General features: G+C 39.8%; 1 protein-coding gene across 1 annotated transcript in view; it reads right to left on the bottom strand.

The window, feature by feature from the left end:
- The window catches only part of LOC118013514 (beta-galactosidase-1-like protein 2), a 78,289-nt gene that overhangs the window by 17,627 nt on the left and 38,835 nt on the right, over positions 1-21,827 (bottom strand). The window contains exons 7-8 of the mRNA XM_035009449.1: positions 18,024-18,105; positions 16,759-16,823 (exon numbers count right to left, since the gene is read on the bottom strand). Of these exons, the coding sequence (XP_034865340.1) occupies positions 16,759-16,823; positions 18,024-18,105 (147 nt within the window). The remainder of the gene's footprint in view (positions 1-16,758; positions 16,824-18,023; positions 18,106-21,827) is intronic.

The following is a 21,827-nucleotide window of genomic DNA, read 5'->3' as shown; positions in this document are numbered from 1 at the left end:
AATCTCTAATCCATTTTGGGTTGATTTTTGTGTATGACATAAGATAGAAGTTAGTTTCATTCTTTTGCATGTGGATATGTATGGCTGTATGTTTTCAGGAATTTATTTCTTCTAGGTAGTCTAATTTGTTGGCATATAATTGTTCACATTAGTAGAAACTATGATCCTTTATATTTCTGTGGTATCAGTTGTAACTCTACTCTTTCACTTAAAATTTTATTTACTGAGTCTGATCTCTTTTTTCTTAGTATAGTTCAATATTTGTCAATTTCATCTTTTTTAAAAACTTGGTTTCATTGATCTTTTCTATTGTCTTTCTCGTCTCGATTTCATTTATTTCTGCTCTGATCTTTGTTATTTCCTTCTTCTACTAACTTTGAGCTTAGTTTGTTCTTTTTCTAGTTCTTCAAGATAAACAGTTATGTTGTTGATTTGAGATCCTTTCCTTCTTAATGTATGCGTTTATCACTATAAACGTCCTCGTAGAATCGCTTTTGCTGCATCTCATAAGTTTGAGATGTTGTGTTTCCATTTTCATTTGCCTTAAGATTTTTTTAAATTTCTTTTTTCGTTTATTTGACCAATTAGTTGTTCAGGAGAATGTTGTTTAATTTTTATATATTTGTGAATTTTCCCATTTTTTCCTTGTAATTGATTTCTAGTTCCACACCATTGTGGTCAGAAAATATGATTTCAATCTTCTTAAATTTATTAAGACATGTTGTGTGGCCTAACATATGGTCTCTTCTGGAGAATGTTCCATGTATGCTTGAGAAGAATGTGCATTCTCCTGCTGTTGGTGGGAATTTCTGTATATATTCTGTACATCCATCTGGTCTAACATATAATTTAAGTCCCATGCTTCCTTATTTAGTATCCATGTAGATGATCTGTCCATTGTTGGAACTGAGGTATCTAAAACCCCTGCTATCATTGTATTGCTATCTATTTCCCTGTTCAGATCTATTAATATTTGCTTTATATATTTAGGGGCTCCTATGTTGGGTGCATAATATTTACAATTGTTATATTCTTTTGATGAATTGACCCCTTTGTCATCATATGAAGGCTTTCTCTGACTGTTGATACAGAGTTTGTCTTAGTCTGTTTTGTCTGCTATAAGTATAGCTACCCCCCCTGATTTGTTTTATTTGTTTTGGCTTTTGTTTGCATGGAGTATCTTTTTCCATCCCTTCAATGTCAGTCTGTGTGTGTCTTCAAAGCTGAGGTGAGTCTTTTGTAGCCAACAGATGGTTGGATCTTTTTTTTTTTAATCTATTCAACCACTCTGTATCTTTTGATTAGAGGATTTAGTCCATTTTAAATTTAAAGTAATTATTGATAGGTATTATGTTAATGATTTTCTGTCTATTTTATAATTCCTTTGTTCCTCTCTTGATCTCCTCCTTTGTAGTTTGATGATTTTTCTGTACGGGTATGCTTCGATTCCTTTCTCTTTCTCTTTTGTATACTACAGGACTTTGTTTTGAGGTTACCACGAGGCTTACATAAAACATCTCATATTGATAGCAATCTATTCTACCAATAACAGGTTAACTTCAAACATATACTCTACATTTTTAACCCTCTCCTTACCTTTTATATTTTGATGTCACAATGTACCTCTTTTCACCTAGTGTATCATTAAAAAATTATTGTAGTTATAATTATTTTTAATACTTTTGTCTTTTAACCTTCATATTAGAGTTAAAAGTAACTTACCCATGACATTATTCTCTAAATTTAACTATACATTTACCTTTACAATGAGTTTTATACTTTCATATGTCTTCTTGTTACAAATTAGCTTTTTCTGTTACTAATTAACTTACCATTTCTTTCAGCTTAAAGAACTCCTTTTAACATTTTTTGTGAGGCTAGTCTGTTGTGATGAACTCCTTTAGCTTTATCTGTCTGATAAACTCCACTGCTCCTTCAATTCTGAAGGACTCCTTCACTGGGTAGGGTATTCTGGGTTGGTGCTTTTTTTCTCTTGGTGCTTTGAATATATCACCCCATTCCCTTTTGGCCTACAAGATTTCTGCTGAAAAATCTGTGATAGCCATAAGGAGGGGGCAGAGTTAAGATGGCGGAGTAATAGGGGGACCCTGAACTTGCCTTGCCCTTCAAATACAGCTAGATCAACATTCAACTATTTTGAACAACTAGGAAGATGATCTGAGGATTAAGGAAACAATCTGCACAGTTGGAGAGAGAGAACATGGCAGATGCAAGGTTTGGAACCATGAATTGGGGGAGAGGAAAGCATCACAGCCACAAAGGGGAGGGAACCCTTTTCATGGAGCAAACTCAGGAAGAGAAAGAAAATGGGAAAGAACCCAGCGAGTAGGGACCACACAATAAGCCTCGGTGAGGAGATCCTCTGGGTAGCACAGTGAGAGATCACTCCCCTTCCCAGAGGGCATTTGGAAGAGCATATTTTGCCTCTCCAAGGACAAAAGGCCAGCCAGGAGCCATTAAGCGGGGCTCAACAGCAGGGTCAGAGGTGTGTGCAAAGGGCAGAAAGCCTCTTAAGATTTTGCTGTGAGTCACAATAGGTTTAAACCTCTGTGTGCATATCAAGTGGCTGCTTTTCTTCAACAGAACTAAGCAGAAAGTAGAGACAGGAGCAGATTGCAGATAACCTGGCCACCACTTTTTGCTGTCTGCCACAATAGATTCAAACCTCTGCAATGGCTTCTCTGGGACAGAAAGGAGTAGGGGACTGAATCAAGTGCAGATAGCCAATAAACTGGCTTCAGCTTTTTGCTGAGCATTACAATAAACTCTAGCCCCTGAGTGCATACTGTGCAATGGCTTTTTAGGGATAGGATGGTGCTGGGCACACCCTGAGGCTCTCCTCAGAGGGAGAGGAGTGAGCCCAAACCTTACCAGGCCATTTAAAACTTGGAGTTTTGAATCCCAGCCACCAACCAGAGATAAAATCCAGGAGATCTGTGGCTCCAGACATGCTGATGGCCTGGGCACAGACAAGTTAAAGACAAGGAACTGATGAAAGCCCGGGACACAGAAGATTCTTTGTTTTCTAACAGGGCCTCCTGAACAGCAGTAGCCATGAGTTCTGCTCCCAGGGACAAGACAGCGGGGTGATGCCATAGTCTTACTCCTCCACACCCCTCTCTCCCACCCATCAGCACAATCAGGACTTCAGAAAGAAACAGCATCTCCAGTGGAGGCTGGAATCCCCTACACTAAGACACCCCCCCCTCCCTGCACCTGGCAGGAGCATCTTTACAAGGGCAAAAATTCACCCCAAAAGAAAGAACAGGAGGCAATACTCACTGCAAGGGATTTAATCAATATGGAGATAAGTAAAATGTCTGAACTACAACTTAAAACAATTATAAAGATACTAGCTGGGCTTGAAAAAAGCATAGAAGACACTAGAGAATGCTTACTGTAGAAATAAAAGAACTAAAAACTAATAAGGCTGAAATTAAAGATGCTATTACTGAGGTGCAGTCACAGATGGAGGTCTTAACAGCCTCAGGATAAATAAGGGAGAAGAGAGAGAAAGTGATATAGAAGACAAAATGGTGGAAAATAAGGAAGCTGAAAAGAAGAGAAAAAGACAACTACCAGGGGGAGGAGCAAGACGGTGGAGGAGTAGGAGACCTAAATTTCATCTGGTCCCAGGAATTCAGCTAGATAGTTATCAAACCATTCTGAACACCTACGAACTCAACAGGAGATCGAAGAAAAGAATAGTAGCAGCTCTCTGAACAGAAAAGTGACCACTTTCTGGAAGGTAGGATGTGTGGAGAAGGGAATCTGAGGTGATATTTGGGAAGATAGATGGAGGGGAGGAGGCCACTGTCAGCCGCTACTGGCAATGATAGAGCAGCAGAGCACAAAATTGGAACTTTTAGAAGTCAGCTCCGCTGAGGGACGTCGCTCCAGTGGCTAAGCCAGGGATAGAACCCTCGCTCGGACAGTGTGGTCTCAAGACCCTCGGGGTCACAGAAAGACCGGGGGTGCCTGAGTGTGGCAGAGCTCCCAGGTATCAGAGCGGGGAAGCCGGCTGCAGAGACGGAGCCGAGGCGCGGGCTCTCAGCTCAGGGTGGCCATAAACCATGATCCGCAGCAGAGTTGGGCCACTGCTCCTCCAGCAGGGACCCAAAAAGCAGCAGATCCGCGGAGACCCCCCTTCTTTCCCCCGGGAGGAGTGGTGCAGGAGCGCACTGCAGGGATCTGCTGGGTTTGGAGACTCCACACGGGGTCGGGTGCCAGAGATAGAAATGCTCAGTCACAGGCCGGGTGAGCACGGGGTGCGGCTGGAGACTGGGGAGATGTGAGTGATTGAATGCTTTTCTCTGGGGGCTCACTGAGGAGTGGGACCCCAGGTTCTTGGCTCCTCTGGGGCGGAGACTGGGAAGCCACCATTTTCACTCTCGTCCTCCAAAGCTGTACGGAAAGCTTGCAGGGAACAAAAGCTCCCAAGAGCAAACCTGAGCAGGTTACTTAGCCTGGCACCCGGCAAGGGTGGTGCAATTCCGCCTCCAGCAAAGACAGTGAGAATCACTGCAACAGGCCCCTTCCCCAGAAGATCAGCAAGAACATCCAGCCACGACCAAGTTTACTGATCAATGAGAATGGCAGAACCCCAGCACTAGGGGAATACAGCACACAGAATTCATGGCTTTTTTCCCCATGATTCTTTAGTCTTTCAAAGTTAATCTTTTAAATTTTCTTTTTTTTTTCTTTTTCTATGTGTTTTTGAATTTTTCTTTTTCCTTTTTTCAACCAACATCTTATCAATCCCTTTCTAAAAAATCTTTTTTATTTTTCATTTTTAGAGTCACATTCTATCCCTTCATTGTAGTTAACTTTATTTTTGGTATATATATAAGTTGTTCTCTCTTTAAAATTTTGGGATACAGTTTCTCCTAACAGACCAAGATATACCCTAAATCTCTAGTGTATGGCTTTGTGCCAGTCTCCTGCCTGATCACATTCTCTCCCCCCCCTTTTCTAATCCTCTTCTTTCTTTGTTCAAACAACTTCTTATCAATTCTTTTTTATAAAATCTTTTATAATTTTCATTTTTATAGTCATATTCTATCCCTTCATCATATTTACCCTTATTTTTGTACATACATAAGTTTTTCTTTCTTTAAAATTTTGGGAGCCACTTTCTTCTAACAGACCAAAATATGCCCAAAATCTAGTGTGTGGTACTGATCTATTCACCAGCCTGATCATATTCTTTTTTTTTCTTTTTCCTTTTTCTTTCTTTCTCCCCAGTTTCAGGTCTCTTCTGATTGGTTTAGTATACTTTTCTGAGGTCATTGTTACCCTGTTAGCATTTTGTTCTCTAATTCGTCTATTCTCCTCTGGACATATTGACAAGACAGAAAAACTCACCTCAAAAAAAAAAAAAAAAAAACAAAAAAAAACCAAGAGGCAGTACCAACTGCCAGGAACCTAATCAAAATGGACATTAGTAAGATGTCAGAACTAGAGTTCAGAATGACGACTATAAAGATACTAGCTGGGCTTAAAAAAAAGCATGGAAGATACTAGAGAAACCCTTTCTGGAGAAATAAAAGAACTAAAATCTGACCAAGTTGAAATCAAAAAGGCTACTAATGAGGTGCAATAAAAAATGGAAGCTCTAACTGCTAGGATAAATAAGGCAAAAGAGAGAATTAGTGATATAGAAGACAAAATGATGGAGAATAAAGAAGCTGAGAAAAAGAGAGATAAACAACTACTGGATCATGAGGGCAGAATCTGAGAGCGAAGCGATACCATAAGATGAAACAATATTAGAATAATTGGGATCCCAGAAGAAGAAGAAAGAGAGAGAGGGGCAGAAGGTATATTGGAGCAAATTATAGCAGAGAACCTCCCTAATTTGGGGAAGGAAACAGCATTAAAATCCAGGAGGCACAGAGAACCTCTCTCAAAACCAATAAAAATAGGTCCACACCCCAACATCTAATAGTAAAACTTACGAGTCTCAGAGACAAAGAGAAAATCCTGAAAACAGCTCAGGACAGGAGGTCTGTAACCTACAATGGTAGAAACATTAGATTGGCAACAGACCTATCCACAGAGACCTGGCAGGCCAGAAAGGACTGGCAGGATAGATTCAGAGCACTGAATGAGAAAAATATGCAGCCAAGAATACTATATCCAGCTAGGCTGTCACTGAAAACAGAAGGAGAGATAAAAAGCTTCCAGGACAAACAAAAACTAAAAGAATTTGCAAACACGAAACCAGCCCTACAAGAAATATTGAAAGGGGTCCTCTAAGCAAAGAGAGAGCCTAAAAGTAACATAGACCAGAAAGGAACACAGAAAATATACAGTAACAGTCACCTTACAGGCAATACTGTGGCACTAAATTCCTATCTTTCAATGGTTACCCTGAATGTAAATGAGACAAATGCCCCAATCAAAAGACGCAGGCTATCAGATTGGATAAAAAAATAAGACCCATTGATATGCTGTCTGCAAGACACTCGTTTTAGACCCAAAGACACCTCCAGATGGAAAGTGAGGGGGTGGAAAACCATTTATCATGCTAATGGACATCAAAAGAAAGCTGGGGTGGCAATCCTTATATCAGACAAATTAGATTTTAAACCAAAGACTGTAATAAGAGATGAGGAAGGACACTATATCCTACTTAAAGGGTCTATCCAACGAGAAGATCTAACAATTGTAAATATCTATGCCCCTAACATGGGAACAGGTAATTCTATAAGCTAATTAATAAAAAAATCAAAGAAAAACATTGACAACAATACAATAATAGTAGGGGACTTTAACATCCCCCTCACTGAATTGGACAGATCATCTAAGCAAAAGATCAACAAGGAAATAAAGACTTTAAGTGACACACTGGACCAAACGGACTTCACAGATATATTCAGAACATTCCATCCCAAAGCAACAGAATACACATTCTTCTCTTGTGCCCATGGAACATTCTTCAGAATAGATCACATCCTAGGTCACAAATCAGGCCTCAACCAGTACCAAAAGATTGGAATCATTCCCTGCATATTTTCAGACCACAATGCTTTGAAACTAGTACTCAATCACAAGAGGAAAGTCAGAAAGAACTCAAATACATGGAGGCTAAAGAGCATCCTACTGAAGAATGAATGGGTCAACCAGGAAATTAAAGAAGAATTGAAAAAATTCATGGAAACAAATGAAAATGAAAACACATCTGTTCAAAATCTTTGGGATGCAGCAAAGGCAGTCCTAAGAGGAAAGTATACACCAATACAAGCCTTTCTCAAGAAACAAGAAAGGTCTCAAATATACAACCTAACCTATACCTAAAGGAGGTGGAGAAAGAACAGCAAATAAAGCCTAAACCCAGCAAGAGAAGAGAAATAATAAAGATCAGAGCAGAAATCAATGAAATAGAAACTAAAAGAACAGTAGAACAGATCAACAAAACTAGAAGCTGGTTCCTTGAAAGAATTAACAAGATTGATAAACCCCTGGCCAGACTTATCAAAAAGAAAAGAGAAATTACCCAAATAAATAAAATCATGAATGAAAGAGGAGAGATCACAACCCAACACCAAAGAAATACAAACAATTATAAGGACATATTAGGAGCAACTATATGCCAGCAAATTAGATAATCTGGAAGAAATGGATGCATTCCTAGAGATGGATCAACTACCAAAACTGAACCAGGAAGAAATGGAAAACCTGAACAGACCCATAACCACTGAGGAGATTGAAGCAGTAATCAAAAAATCTCCCAAGAAACAAGAGCCCAGGGCCAGATGGCTTCCCAGGGGAATTCTACCAAACATTTAAAGAAGAATTAATACTTATTCTTCTGAAACTGTTCCAAAAAATAGAAATGGAAGGAAAACTTCCAAACTCATTTTATGAGGCGAGCATTACCTTGATCCCCAAATCAGACAACGACCCCATCAAAAAGGAGAATTACAGACTAATATCCCTGATGAACATGGATGCAAAAATTCTCACCAAAATACTAGTCAGTAGGATCCAACAGTACATTAAAAGGATTATTCACCATGACCTAGTGGGATTTATCCCTGGGCTGCAAGGTTGGTTCAACATCCGCAAATCAATCAATGTGATACAATACATTAATAAAAGAAAGAACAAGAATCATATGATCCTCTCAATCGATACAGAAAAAGCATTTGACAAAGTACAGCATCCTTTCTTGATCAAAACTTTTCAGAGTGTAGGGATAGATGGTTCATACCTCAATAACATAAAAGCGATCTATGAAAAACCCACAGCAAATATCATTCTCAATGGGGAAAAACTGAGAGCTTTCCCTCTAGGTCAGGTACACGGCAGGGATGTCCACTATCACCACTGCTATTCAACATAGTACTAGAAGCCCTAGCCACAGCAATCAGACAACAAAAAGAAATAAAAGGCATCCGAATCAGCAAAGAAGAAGTCAAACTCTCACTCTTTGCAGATGATATGATACTTTATGTGGAAAACCCAAAAGACTCCACCCAAAACTGCTAGAACTCACACAGGAATTCAGTAAAGTGGCAGGATATAAAATCAGTGCACAGAATCAGTTGCATTTCTATACACCAACAACAAGACAGAAGAAAGAGAAATTAAGGAGTCGATCCCATTTACAATTGCACCCAAAACCATAAGATACCTAGGAATAAATCTAACCAAAGAGGCAAAGAATCTGTATGCAGAAAACTATAAAATAGTCATTAAACAAATTGAGGAAGACACAAAGAAATGGAAAAACTTTCCATGCTCATGGATTGGAAGAACAAATATTGTGAAGATGTCAATGCTACCTAGAGCAATCTACACATTCAATGCAATCCCTATCAAAATACATAACATAACATAATAAAATTAAATTAAAAAAAAAAAGACAACCACCAGATCATGAAGGGAGATTTCAAGAACTCAATGATCATATGACCTCACTCATATGAGGAATTCTTAATCTCAGGAAACAAACGGAGGGTTGTTGGAGTGGTGGGGGGTGGGAGGGATGGGGTGGCTGGGTGATAGACATGGGGGAGGTTATGTGCTATGGTGAGCACTATGAATTGTGTAAGACTGATGAATCTTGGATCTGTACCTCTGAAATAAATAATACATTATATTAAAAAAAAAAAGATAGTAGGAAGGGAAAAATGAAGAGGGGGGAATCAGAGGGGGAGACAAACCATGAGAGACTATGGACTCTGAGAAACAAACTGAGGGTTCTAGAGGGGTGGGGAGTGGGGGGATGGGTTAGCCTGCTGATGGGTATTAAAGAGGGCACATACTGCATGGAGCACTGGGTGTTATACGCAAACAATGAATCATGGAACACTACATCAAAAACTAATGATGTAATATATGGTGATTAACATAACATAATAAAATTAAATTAAAAAAATAAAGACAACCACCAGATCATGAAGGGAGATTTCGAGAACTCAGTGATTCCATAAAGCAAATTAATATCCTGATGATGGGGGTCCCAGAAGATGAAGAGCAGGACAGAGGTTTATTTGAACAAATTATAGTTGAGAACTTCCCTAATCTGGTGAAGGGAACAGGCATTCAAGTCCAGGAGGCACAGAGAACTCTCCCCACCTTAAAATCAATAAAAATAGGTCAACACCTTGACGTATTATAGTGAAACTTGCAAGTTTCAAAGATAAAATGAGAATCCTGAAAGCAGTTCAGGGCAAGAGGTCCTTAAACTACAAGGGTAGAAACGAGGCTGGCAGCAGACCTGTCCACAGAGACCTGGCAGGCCAGAAAGGACTGGCATGATATATTCAACATGATAAATGGGAAAAATATGCAGCCAAGAATACTTTATCCAGCAAAACTGTCATTCACAATAGGAGAAATAAAGAGTTTCCAGGACAAACAAAAACTAAAGCAACTCGTGAACACTACACCAATCCTGTAAGAAATATTAAAGGGGATCCTTTGAGCAAAGAGAGAGCCCAAAAGAAATCAAGACCAGAAAGGAACAGAAACAATCTACAGGAACAGTGACTTTACAGGTAATATAATGACACTAAATTTGTATCTTTCAATAATTAATCTGAATGTAAATGGACTAAATGCTCTAATCAAAAGACATAGGGTATCAGAATGCATAAAAAAAAAAAAAAAAAAAAACAGGACCCATTGATATGCTGTTTACAAGAGACTCATTTTAGACCCAAAGACACCTTCAGATGGAAAGTAAGGGTGTGGAGAACCATTTAACATGCCTAAGGACATCAAAAGAAAACTGGAGTAGCCATCCTTATATCAGACTAGATTTGGAACCAAAGCCTTAATAAGAGATGAAGAAGGACACTATATAATAATAAAAGGGTCTATCCAACAAGAAGATCTAACAATTGTAAGTATTTATGCCCCCAGCTTGGGAGCACCCAAATATATAAACCAATTAATAACAAAATTAAAGAAACACATTGATAATAATACAGTAATAGTAGGGGACTTTCACACCCCACTCATAGCAATGGAAAGATCATCTAAGAAACAAGGGCTTTGAATGACACACGGGACCAGATGGTCTTCATAGATATATTCAGAGTATTTCATCCTAAAACAGCAGAATATACATTCCTCTTGAGTGCACATGGAACATTCTCCAGAACAGATCACATACTGGGTCACAAATCAGGTCTCAACTGGTACAAAAAGATTGGGATTATTCCATGCAGATTTTCAGAGTACAATGCTTTAAAACTTAAAGTCACCTACAAGAAAAAATTTGGAAGGACCACAAATACATAGAGGTTAAAGAGCATCCTTTGAAAGAATGAATGGGTCAACTAGGAAATTAAAGAGTAATTAAAAAAATACACGGGAACAAATGAAAATGAAAGCACTACAGTTCAGAACCTTTGGGATGCAGCAAAGGCAGTCCTAGGAGGGAGGTATATAACAATACAAGCCTTTCTCAAGAAATAAGAAAAGTCTCAAGGATACAACCTAACTTACATTTAAAGGAGCTGGAAAAAGAACAACAAATAAAGCCTAAATCCAGCAGGAGAAGAGAAATAATAAAGATTAGAGCAGAAATAAAAATATAGAAATTAAAAAAAAAAAAAACATAGTAGAACAGAACAATGAAACTAAGAACTGGTTCTTTGAAAGAATTAATAAGATTGATAACCCCCAGCCAGATTTATAAAAAAGAGAGAGAGAGGAACCAAATAAATAAAATCATGAATGAAAGAGGGGAGATCTCAACCAATACCAAATAAATACAAACAATTATAAGAGAATATTATGAGCAATTATATGCCGACAAATTAGGCAATCTGGAAGAAATGGATAAATTCCTAGAAACATATAAGCTACCGAAACTCAAACAAGAAGAAACAGAAAACCTGAACAGACCCATAACCAGCAAAGAAATTGAATCAGTAATCAAAAATCTCCCAAAAAAAAGAGTCCAGGGCCAGATGGCCTCCCAGCAGAATTCTACCAAACATTTAAAGAAGAATTAATAGGGCGCCTGGGTGGCTCAGTTGGTTAAGCGACTGCCTTCGGCTCAGGTCGTGATCCTGGAGTCCCGGGATCGAGTCCCGCATCGGGCTCCCTGCTCAGCAGGGAGTCTGCTTCTCCCTCTCCCGCTCCCCCCTCTTGTGCTCTTTCTCTCTCTCACTCTCTCTCTCAAATAAATAAATAAAATCTTTAAAGAATTAATACCTATTCTTCTAAATATGTTTCATAAAATAGAAATGGAAAGAAATCTTCTAAACTCATTCTATGAAGCCAGCATTACCTTGATACCAAAACCAGACAAAGACCCCACTAAAAAGGAGAATTACAGACCTATCCCCGATGAACATGGATAAAAAAAATTCTCACCAAGCTACTAGCTAATAGGATCCAACAGTACATTAAAAGGATTATTCACCACAAACAAGTGAGATTTATTCCTGGGCTGCAAGGGTGGTTGAAGATCTGCAAATCAATCAGTTTGATACAGCACATTAATAAAAGAAAGGAAGAGAATCAAATGATCTTCTCAACAGATGCAGAAAAAGCATTTGACAAAATACAGCATCCTTTCCTGATAAAAACTCTGTACAATGTAGGGATAGAAGGAACATACCTCAATATCATAAAAGCCATATATGAAAAACCCACAGTTCAACACAGTATTGGAAGGCCTAGCCTCAGCAATCAGACAACAAAAATAAATAAACTGCACCAAATCAGCAAAGAGTAAGTCAAACTCTCACTCTTCACAGACAACATGATACTCTGTGTAGAAAACTCAAAAGCCTCCACCAAAAAATTGCTGGAACTGATACAGGAATTCAGCAAAGTGGCAGGATATAAAATAAATGCACAGAAGTCATTTACACTACAATGAGGCAGAATAAAGAGAAATCAAGGAATTGATCCCATTTACAATTGCAATAAAACCCATAAGATATCTAGGAATAAACCAAACCAAAGAGGTAAAGGATCTATGCTCTGAAAACTATAGAACACTTATGAAAGAAATTGAGGAAGACTAAGAAATGGAAAAACATTCTATGCTCATGTATTGAAAGAACAAATATTATTAAAATGTCTAGGCTACCCAAAGCAATTATACATTTAAGGCAATCCTTAATAAAATACCATCAGCTTTTTTGCTGAAACAAACAGTCCTTTCTCTTCTCCTTCCAGGATCTCTATGTGTATATTCATCTGTTTGATTTGTCCCATATGGTGCCCCATAAATCCCTTAAGCTATCAGCACACTTTTTTTTTCCATTCTCTTATGATTGGATGAATTCTACCGCCCTGTCTTTGAGTTTGCAGATCTGTTTTTTCCACTTCATCAACTCTACTGTTGAGCCCCTCTATTGGATTTTTCAGTTCAATTATTGTATTCTTCAGCTCTATGATTTCTGTTTGGTACTTTTTTATATTTTCTCTTTGTTGAAATTCTCACTTTGCATATACATTCCACTCCTGACCTCAGTAAGTATCTTTATGATGATTATTTTGAACTCTCTATAAGGCAAAGCACTTATTTACATTTCATTAAGATCTGTTTCTGGAGTTTTTTCTTCTTTTGTTTGGAACTTATTCCTCTGTTTTTTTTGTTTGTTTGTTTGTTTGTTTTCATTTTCTTTGACTGCTAATTTCTGTGTATTAGATAAAACAGCCATCTCTCCCCATCTTGACAGAATGATCTCATGTAGGAGATGAGCCTTGTTGATCAGCCCAGCCTAAGTTCCTAGCTGTCTCTCAAACTTTTGTGATTGTCTAAGCTGTCTTTGTTTTTAGTGGCTCACAGTAGTTGAGCATGTGCCAAGAGCTGACAGTGTCCCAAAGGAGAGGATCATAATCAGCAACCAATTGCAGGCTGATTAGAGGCTGGACTCTCAGGCACCAGCAAGGAAAGTATGTTGTTAAGCTCCATCCAGGGAGATGCTGGGAAGTTGGTTTTATTATTGGCATGAACTGGTGTGAAATGTGTTTGCCAGCTTCCCAGGACTGGAAAATTGCAGCCAGCCTGTAGTTGACTGCTAAATTAGAAGCCTGGCCCTCAGGCAGCAACTTTTAAAAGTCGCAGATATACCTCTCTGGGGACAGACTGGGACATGGATGATTTTGCCTTTCCCTCTGTACTGAGCCCTGGAGGGACAGTCATGATTAGTGCTCATGAGGCCATTATAATTGCTTCTTCTTCTTCTTTTTTTTAATAGTCTTGTGGGTCTCATGGGCACAGCTTTCGGACCTAGGTGTTTAGAAGTCCATACCTCCAGTGGGAGTCTTAAAGGTTGGGGCACTAGATGTGGGGTCTGAATCCTCCACTCCTCAGGGAGTAGTTGGGAGCTGAGGGTTCCCTCTAGTTTCTGACACTATATCAGGGAGTGAGGTTTATGGTGAGAACGTGTCTCAGCCTTTCCCACCTATTTTGATGTGGATATTTTTTCATTCTCACAATATGTAGAGTCACTCAGCTAGTTTCTGGACCTATTTCAGAGGGCATTGCTTGTGGGTGGCTGTACATTTGGGGTATGTGTGGGAGGAAGGGAGCTCAGGAGTCTCCTGTGTCACCATCTTGGTCAACTCCGAACTAAACTCCCAGTTCCTTTTATTTATTTTTGGAGAAATCCTAAATTATATTTCCTGGAAGCATTGCACTTTGCTAAAATATCTCCTAAGACAAAATGGCCTGAGCAGAAACACAAAAACAAATACTTCAATTGTGCTCCTACCAGTATGAAGAAATGTAGTAATGTCACTCACAGTAATAAAACCCAAGTTTTCAAAGCTATTGGCAGTAGATGTCACAGATTTGATTTAGGTGAAGGCTGCCATCAACAGCATCCTAAATCTTTTGTATAAACTGCCTTCAAAATGGATCTCTTCTTGTCTGCATTTTGGTATTTCAGCTTTGTTGTTGTTGTTTTGTTGTTAATTTTAATGCAGGGACTTTATAATTACTCTGTGTTAACTTCAGCCTACTATGATACAAAAGATCCCATCATTTGGTGGATGAGCACTCCCTTCCAGCACTGTCTCATCTAGACCTTTGACAAGCACAGCTTCTGTATCTTCCCTCAGAAGAGGATCAGTCAGAACAAAGCCAACAACAGAGCCCCCATACTCATTGAACAATCCTGGAAATAGCCTCCACAAGGACAAAGAAGGTATCTTTTTCATCACCAGTATATATCCAGAGCCTAGCACAGGATCTGACACAAAAGTACCCACTCAAAATAATGTGCTCGTTCTGATCTAAATTTGAAACATCTAACTTCTCATCCACTTCCAGCTTTAGCTCCCCCTTAACTATGTAGTTCTACCTTGTCCAGTTTGGAGAGGAATCTCTGATAGAGAACACAGAAACAAAATAGGGACTCAAAAGCTCTGCTTTCTCCCCATATTCAGTTACAACATCTGTCCTAAGAATTGTGTTTCTCTCATGTTCACTTTATCACATAAGAAATGCACTAGAAACAAATTACAATGAACTTTCTAAAGCTATGGGTACTCATTTTCACTATTTAAGTCCTGTGATTGCTCCCATATTGTATCAAATCATTCTCTCACTACAGAAGGAGTTTAAATGGTTAATGATATAAGAAAGTGAGAAGAGCATGGGATTTGGAAGCAGAAGGTTTAAATTTAAGCCTGGGTTATTCTATTATATGATCGGATTATTCACCTGTGGATAGATCCACCTGTGATCTAAAATCAGTAATTTAACCTAAGTCATGATTTCCTCATCTGCTAAATGAGAATAAGATTAATAACTTTTAACACGGTAATATAAGAAATAAACATGAAAAGATGGGAGGATTACATAAACTAAAAGCTGTGTATATAAATATTATCATATGTCTTTCTAGCTCTTTTTACTACCTCATACTCTATATTTGCCTTTATTTGTTTATTGTCTGTCTCTTACCACTAAATTATAAGCTCCAGAAGTTCCGCTTTTATAGATTTCATTCACTGCTTTATACACAATGCCTTGAAAAGTACCTAACCGGTACACAGTAGATGCTAAAAACATTTACTGACCGACTCAATAAATAAACAAATGACCTCATTTTCAGAACTTTGCTAATTATAGACAGCATATCACTTTTAACTCTGGATTCCACTGGTTTTATTGTACCCCCCCTCCCATTCTTCCTCTATTATCATAATGTTAGCATCTATCTGAGTGTTTACTTTGCTCTGGGAATTATAGTCCCTCTTCATATTCTCTTGGAATGCACTCACCCTAATCCCTGCACATCCCTGAGCTACCTGTATGTTGGCCCAGATGTTATAAGGCTGGATACATCTCCCTTTGTACTCTTCTCTAAATCTTAGTGCTGTCTCAGACCATAGGGGAGGAGAATCAGGGATTTAACAGTTTTCAGAATTCCAGGCATTATTTTACATTTATGGTAATTAACATATTCTTCTTTTGCTGCTAATATCACATAGCTCAGTCCTGTGCAAAATGAAACATGTAACCATGGATCTCAGCTGGTGGTAGAAATCTATGCCACCCTCTGATCTCCGGTTACCCATTAATAGTTTTATTGCAATTAGCACTTCCTATCTTGTGTTTATTTACATTCCCTGTCTTTCTCATTGGATCATAAATAGTTACAGGTGAATGGGGTCATGAGTAAAGGGCTAACAAAAACCTCTCTCTGTGCCCATGCAAAACCAGGTCTATCTGAAAACCAGATAAAGGCAGAATGTTATCCATGTTATCATAACCATGTTATGATTAAAATTACCTCTGATTAGCAAATTATATCTGGTTTGGAGGACTATGAATGATATATAAATTCCTAGTGTAGACCTAGATTCCTGCATGCAGTGTATCTTGAAACCAAGAGTTCCCTTTAGCAGACCTGGAATCTATACCTATAGAGCTGTGATAAAGGACACTGGTTGGTTCCTCCACTGAGACTGAGGCTTCTCTGCAGGGATGGTTCCCATTCCCTAAAACCTGAGCTGTCACTTGAGGTAGGGTATAGCCCCTGGACTGATAGGAGGGTTCCTACTGATGCTGCCCTGCTAGCTAGTATGCTAAGTTTCTCATTCTGTATCCTTCTAAGGGGCTATGGGCCAGGCACTGTAAGCATTTGAACTTGATTTAATTATACCCCAAACCACCTAGAGCAGGCATTTCAAGGGCATAACAGATCCAGGTTTTAACTGAATTAATCGCTGCTGAGACTCTCCCCCCAAAATGAGTTCTAGTGTGAGCAAGAATCAAAACATCTCCCATCTCTGAAATGTCCTTACCTGAATTGATAAGAGCGTATCGTAAGTTTCTTTCTTTATATGTTTCATGTGGACAGTGGAAAGTACTGTGGAGGAAAAGGAGACACTGTTTATAAGGTTCTCCTACAAGCACTGTTGAGCAGAGAGAGAACATGCTCCTGGACACAGGATGAAGACCTGGGCCTCCACACCTTCTGCACATACACCTCACAGGTAGTTCTCATTAACACTTTATTGATTGTGGTGAATAATAAAGATATGATCCTGCATGTGAGTCCATACCTGCTCCATATAAAGTGCTTTCACATACATCCCTTCATGTAGCATTTATAATGAATGACCCAGACAATAAGGGCAGTTAAAATAAATCATATTATGCTGATGAATAAATAAAAGCCAAATGAAGAAACTCAGCCCAGAGAGATGAATAGCCTAAGACCTAAAACTTGACTATAGATCTCCTGACTTCTAATTCAGAACACTATCCTGCCTCTCCTACAAGACAAAGGATGCCAAAAGATGGGAGGAAGGCCAGCAGAGAACATGCCTGACAGGCTATTTGGGTGAAAGAACTGCAAATAGCACTGTTCTCTGGTTCTAGTTGTCTGCACATCGCCTTTTTCCATTTTCCTAAGTATCAATCCATATTTCCTCCTTATAATTCTATTCCATGTTTCCCTACTACATTGATTCCCCAAACTTCTCTAACCCCTGAGCTCCTGGGGCTTGGTCCATGACAGTACTATTTCTCTGACACTGCCTCTACTTCCTGTTGTTAGGTCATAGCCATTTGGCAATGACAAAGATAGTCTTAACTCTGGTCCCAGCCAGGCCCCACTCTTGCCACTATGGACCGAACAGGATGGAGCAAGTGTTCTGCATTGTTGGTGCTCTGAGGGTAACAGCTGGTGGGGTAGCAAGGTAAGGACTGGTTCCTTAACTCAGCCCACCACTTTTTCCTAAAAACTATGGGGCCTCGGGGCACCTGGGTGGCTCAGTCGGTTAAGCATCTGACTTCAGCTCAGGTTGTGATCTCGGGGTCCTGGGGATCAGGCCCCTCAGTCAGGCTCCATGCTCAGTGGGGAGTCTGCTTCTCCCTCCCCCTCTTCTTTTGCCCCTCCCCCCACTCATGGGCTGCATGCTCTCATGCTCTTTCTCTCAAATAAATAAAATCTTTAAAAAGAAATAAAGCATCCATGGGAAGTGGGAGAAATAAAGCATCAGAAGGACTGCTATTCTGTTACAGACTTCACTAGTACAGGAAAAAGAATAAAGAGAAATTGTACCCTGTTTTAAGTGGCCTCTTTTCAGTTCATCTCCATTATCAGCAGTCATAAGTAACACCTTGATCCCTCTTGTGATCAGGGCCTGTGGAGAAATTTGGTAAGGTAAATGAACTGTCCCTGATCCCATGGAATGGCTTCTCTCTAGAAAAAAATGATGATGATAAAAATACTGGAATGAAGCTGAGGAATGGAGAAAAAGTTCTAATTCCTTCAACCAACTACTTGTAAGTTAGTAAATTAGAACAAAAAAATCAGCCACATTCAGAAAGACCAAACTGATAATTAAAATATCAGACCTAAAGGAAGAGGCAGTGGGACTATTTTCATTCACCTTAACACAGTGCTTTCCCCTAAGGACCTGAATCCCAGATTTTGTCTAGTGCATCAGAGAGCTTAAGACAAACCTCCTCTTCCACACTCATGCTCAAATTAACCACATGCTGTGGACCCAACTCACAGGATGGATTAAGAAACACACACACAGGGCGCCTGGGTGGCTCAGTTGGTTAAGCAACTGCCTTCGGCTCAGGTCATGATCCTGGAGTCCCGGGATCGAGTCCCACATCGGGCTCCCTGCTCAGCAGGGGGTCTGCTTCTCCCTCTGCCCTCTTCCCTCTCGTGCTCTCTGTCTCTCATTCTCTCTCTCTCAAAAAAATAAATAAAATCTTTAAAAAAAAAAAAAAGAAAGAAACACACACACAACTGCTGGTTTTCCTTTGGTCAATGGCAAGCGCAAGTAAATTTTTGTTTAGTCAATCTATAGTCACACTTGCTGCATGAGACTTTAATGTCTCTACTTTAGAAATAAATCCAAGAGAGTCTAAATCAAAGAGAGAGAGAAGAGGCTAAGAAACTTATTTACTTGAAAGGTCAAATATTAAGACTATGGGGCGCCTGGGTGGCTCAGTTGGTTAAGCGACTGCCTTTGGCTCAGGTCATGATCCTGGAGTCCCGGGATCGAGTCCTGCATCGGGCTCCCTGCTCGGCAGGGAGTCTGCTTCTCCCTCTGACCCTCCTCCTTCTCATGCTCTCTGTCTCTCATTCTCTCTCTCTCAAATAAATAAATAAATAATCTTTTAAAAAAAAATATTAAGACTATGGCCATGAATACTGAGAAAAGCCAAAGGTATGCCTTTCCTGGGCCTATGGATCACAATATCCTGAAGGCGAAACTATTCCTGCAATTATCCTTGTTGATTATGAGAAGGTGGTTTGCTTTTTCTGAACTCTTCTGAAAAACAGGGAAGGCTGAAAGGTGAACAGAATGAGTGAGAGGAGACAGCGTGTCATATATTAATTACAGTCAACCCTTCCACTACCATAGGTCCTATACAGATGCAATGTTTCACATCTTTAGCCCGAGCAAGCAATATGGCCGGTTGGTAAGTTGCCATATAACTTTTCATCTAAACTAGAACACTTGATAATGAAAAGGGTGTTAACCAGGATTCATGGACCACTACTCATAGGGATAGCAATAGGCTCCCCTTCTAGGGACTGTGGGCTATTTTGTTTCAGACTAAACATCCTGCTAATAACAACTAGATAAACTGGACAAAAAAATTAACTTATTTGAAGATACTAGATCTATATCAAGGCAGGACTTGAGGAGTCAAGTTTTCAGAGAGGCAGGCGACCTAGAGAGGTGAATCCAGCATGTGTTATACTTTTTCCTTGAGACATTGATTCCCCAAGCATCAGTTGAGATGCTGAAAAGCTGAGTAGATTTCCCAGCAATTTATGAGATGTGGGGAAAGAAACTGTAGTTCATAGACAGCCAAAAGAGAGGAGGGGCCATAACAATTCTAGGCTTTTAGCTGGAACCCAAAGGGCTATCCCTTAGGAGAGAAGGTGAACAAGAATTAGACTTACTCTCATAAGAATTAAAGCCCAGCTCCAAATCATTTCAATTACCTTCTGGAAGCAAAAATAAATCCATCTGAATAGCTTCAAATGATTTCAGTCATGTTTTCATAAATAAATTGGATTGAAAAATTACTAGGCATACCAAAAGATATTACTTTACTGAAACGATGAGAAAAACAGACAACAGAACAGATACATATGAAATTAGACATTAGGTTTCTTAAACATTGCTTTGAAATAATTATAATTAATATGTTCAAGGAGTTTTTTAAAAGTGGAAAATTTTGGCCAAAAAAAAGGAAACCAGAAAAGAATCAAATGAAAATTCTAGAGCTAAAAATCATATATCTGAAATTGAGAACTAGGTTTGACATCAAATTAGGCAAAGTTGCAGAGAAAATTCATAAATTACAAGATATCTTAGAAAAAATCATCCAGGGGGCGGAGCAAGATGGCGGAGGAGTAGGACACCTGGATTTCGTCTCCTCTCAGGAATTCAGCTGGATAGGGATCAAACCATTCTGAACACCTACAAATTCAACAGGAGATTGAAGAAAAGAAGAGCAATAACTCTCTCATCAGAAAAGCGACCACTTTCTGGAAGGTAGGACGTGCGGAGAAGTGAATCCGAGGCGATATTCAGGAGGATAGACGGCGGGGGAGGGGCCTCCATTGGCCGCTTCTGGCAACTGATAGAGCCGCGGAGCACAAAATCGGAACTTTTAAAAGTCTGCTCCGCTGAGGGATGTCACTCTGGTGGCTAAGCGGGGGGTGGAACCCTCCGGGACAGTGTGGTCTCAGGACCCTCGGGGTCACACAAAGACCGGGGGTGCCTGAGTGTGGCAGAGCTCCCAGGTAACGGAGCAGGGAAGCCGGCTGCAGAGACGGAGCCCAGGCGTGGGGTTGCCCTAAACCGTGATCCGCGGCACAGTCGGGCCCCTGCTCCTCCAGCAGGGACCCAACAAGCGGCAGATCCGGGGAGACTCACCTTCCTCCCCCGGGAGGAGCCGCGCAGAGGGCACCGCAGGGATCTGCTGGGTTTGGAGACTCCACCCGGGGTCGGGTGCCAGAGATAGAAACGCGCGGTCACAGGCCGGGCGAGCACGGAGTGCGGCCGGAGACCGGGGAGACGGGAGTGACTGACGGCTTTTCTCTGGGGGCTCCCTGAGGAGTGGGGCCCCGAGTTCTCAGCTCCTCCAGGGAGGAGATTGGGAGGCCGCCATTTTCACTCTCCGCCTCCAAAGCTGTACGGAAAGCTCGCAGGGAACAAAAGCCCTGGAGAGCAAACCCGAGCAGATTACTTAGCCGGGAGGGGGCAAGGGCGGGGCAATTCCGCCTCTGGCAGAGACATTTGGAAACCACGGCAACAGGCCCCTCCCCAGAAAATCAGCGAGAACAGCCAGCCAAGCTTACCGATCAATGAGAACGGCAGAACTCCAGCGCTAGGGGACTACTGCACATAGAATTCATGGTTTTTTACCATGATTCTTTAGGCTTTTAAAGTTAATTTTTTTTAACTTTTTGTCTTTTTATTTCTTTTTGAATTTTTCTTTTTCCCTTTTTCAACCAACATCTTATCAATCCCTTTTTTTAAAAAAAAAACATTTTTATTTTTCATTTTTAGAGTCATATTCTATCCCTTCATAGTAGTTACCCATATTTTTGGCTTATATATATAAGTTGTTCTCTCTTTAAAATTTTGAGATAGTTTCTTCTAACAGATTAAAATATACCCTAAATCTCTAGTATATGGTGTTTTCTATTCCCCTGCCTGATCACATCTTCTCCCTTTTTTTTTTCTTTTTCTTTTTTCTTTTTTTAAATCCTCTTCTTTCTTTTTTCAAACAACTTCTTATCAATTCCTTTTATAAAATTTTTTATAATTTCCATTTTTACAGTCATATTCCATCCCTTCATCATATCAACCCTTATTTTTGT

Source organism: Mirounga leonina, unplaced genomic scaffold, assembly GCF_011800145.1.
Source record: "Mirounga leonina isolate KUSES-001 unplaced genomic scaffold, KU_Mleo_1.0 Mir_153, whole genome shotgun sequence".
Classification (NCBI taxonomy): domain Eukaryota; kingdom Metazoa; phylum Chordata; class Mammalia; order Carnivora; family Phocidae; genus Mirounga; species Mirounga leonina.
The sequence above is the reverse complement of the archived record's forward strand: the minus strand, read 5'-3'. Positions and strand labels throughout refer to the sequence as shown.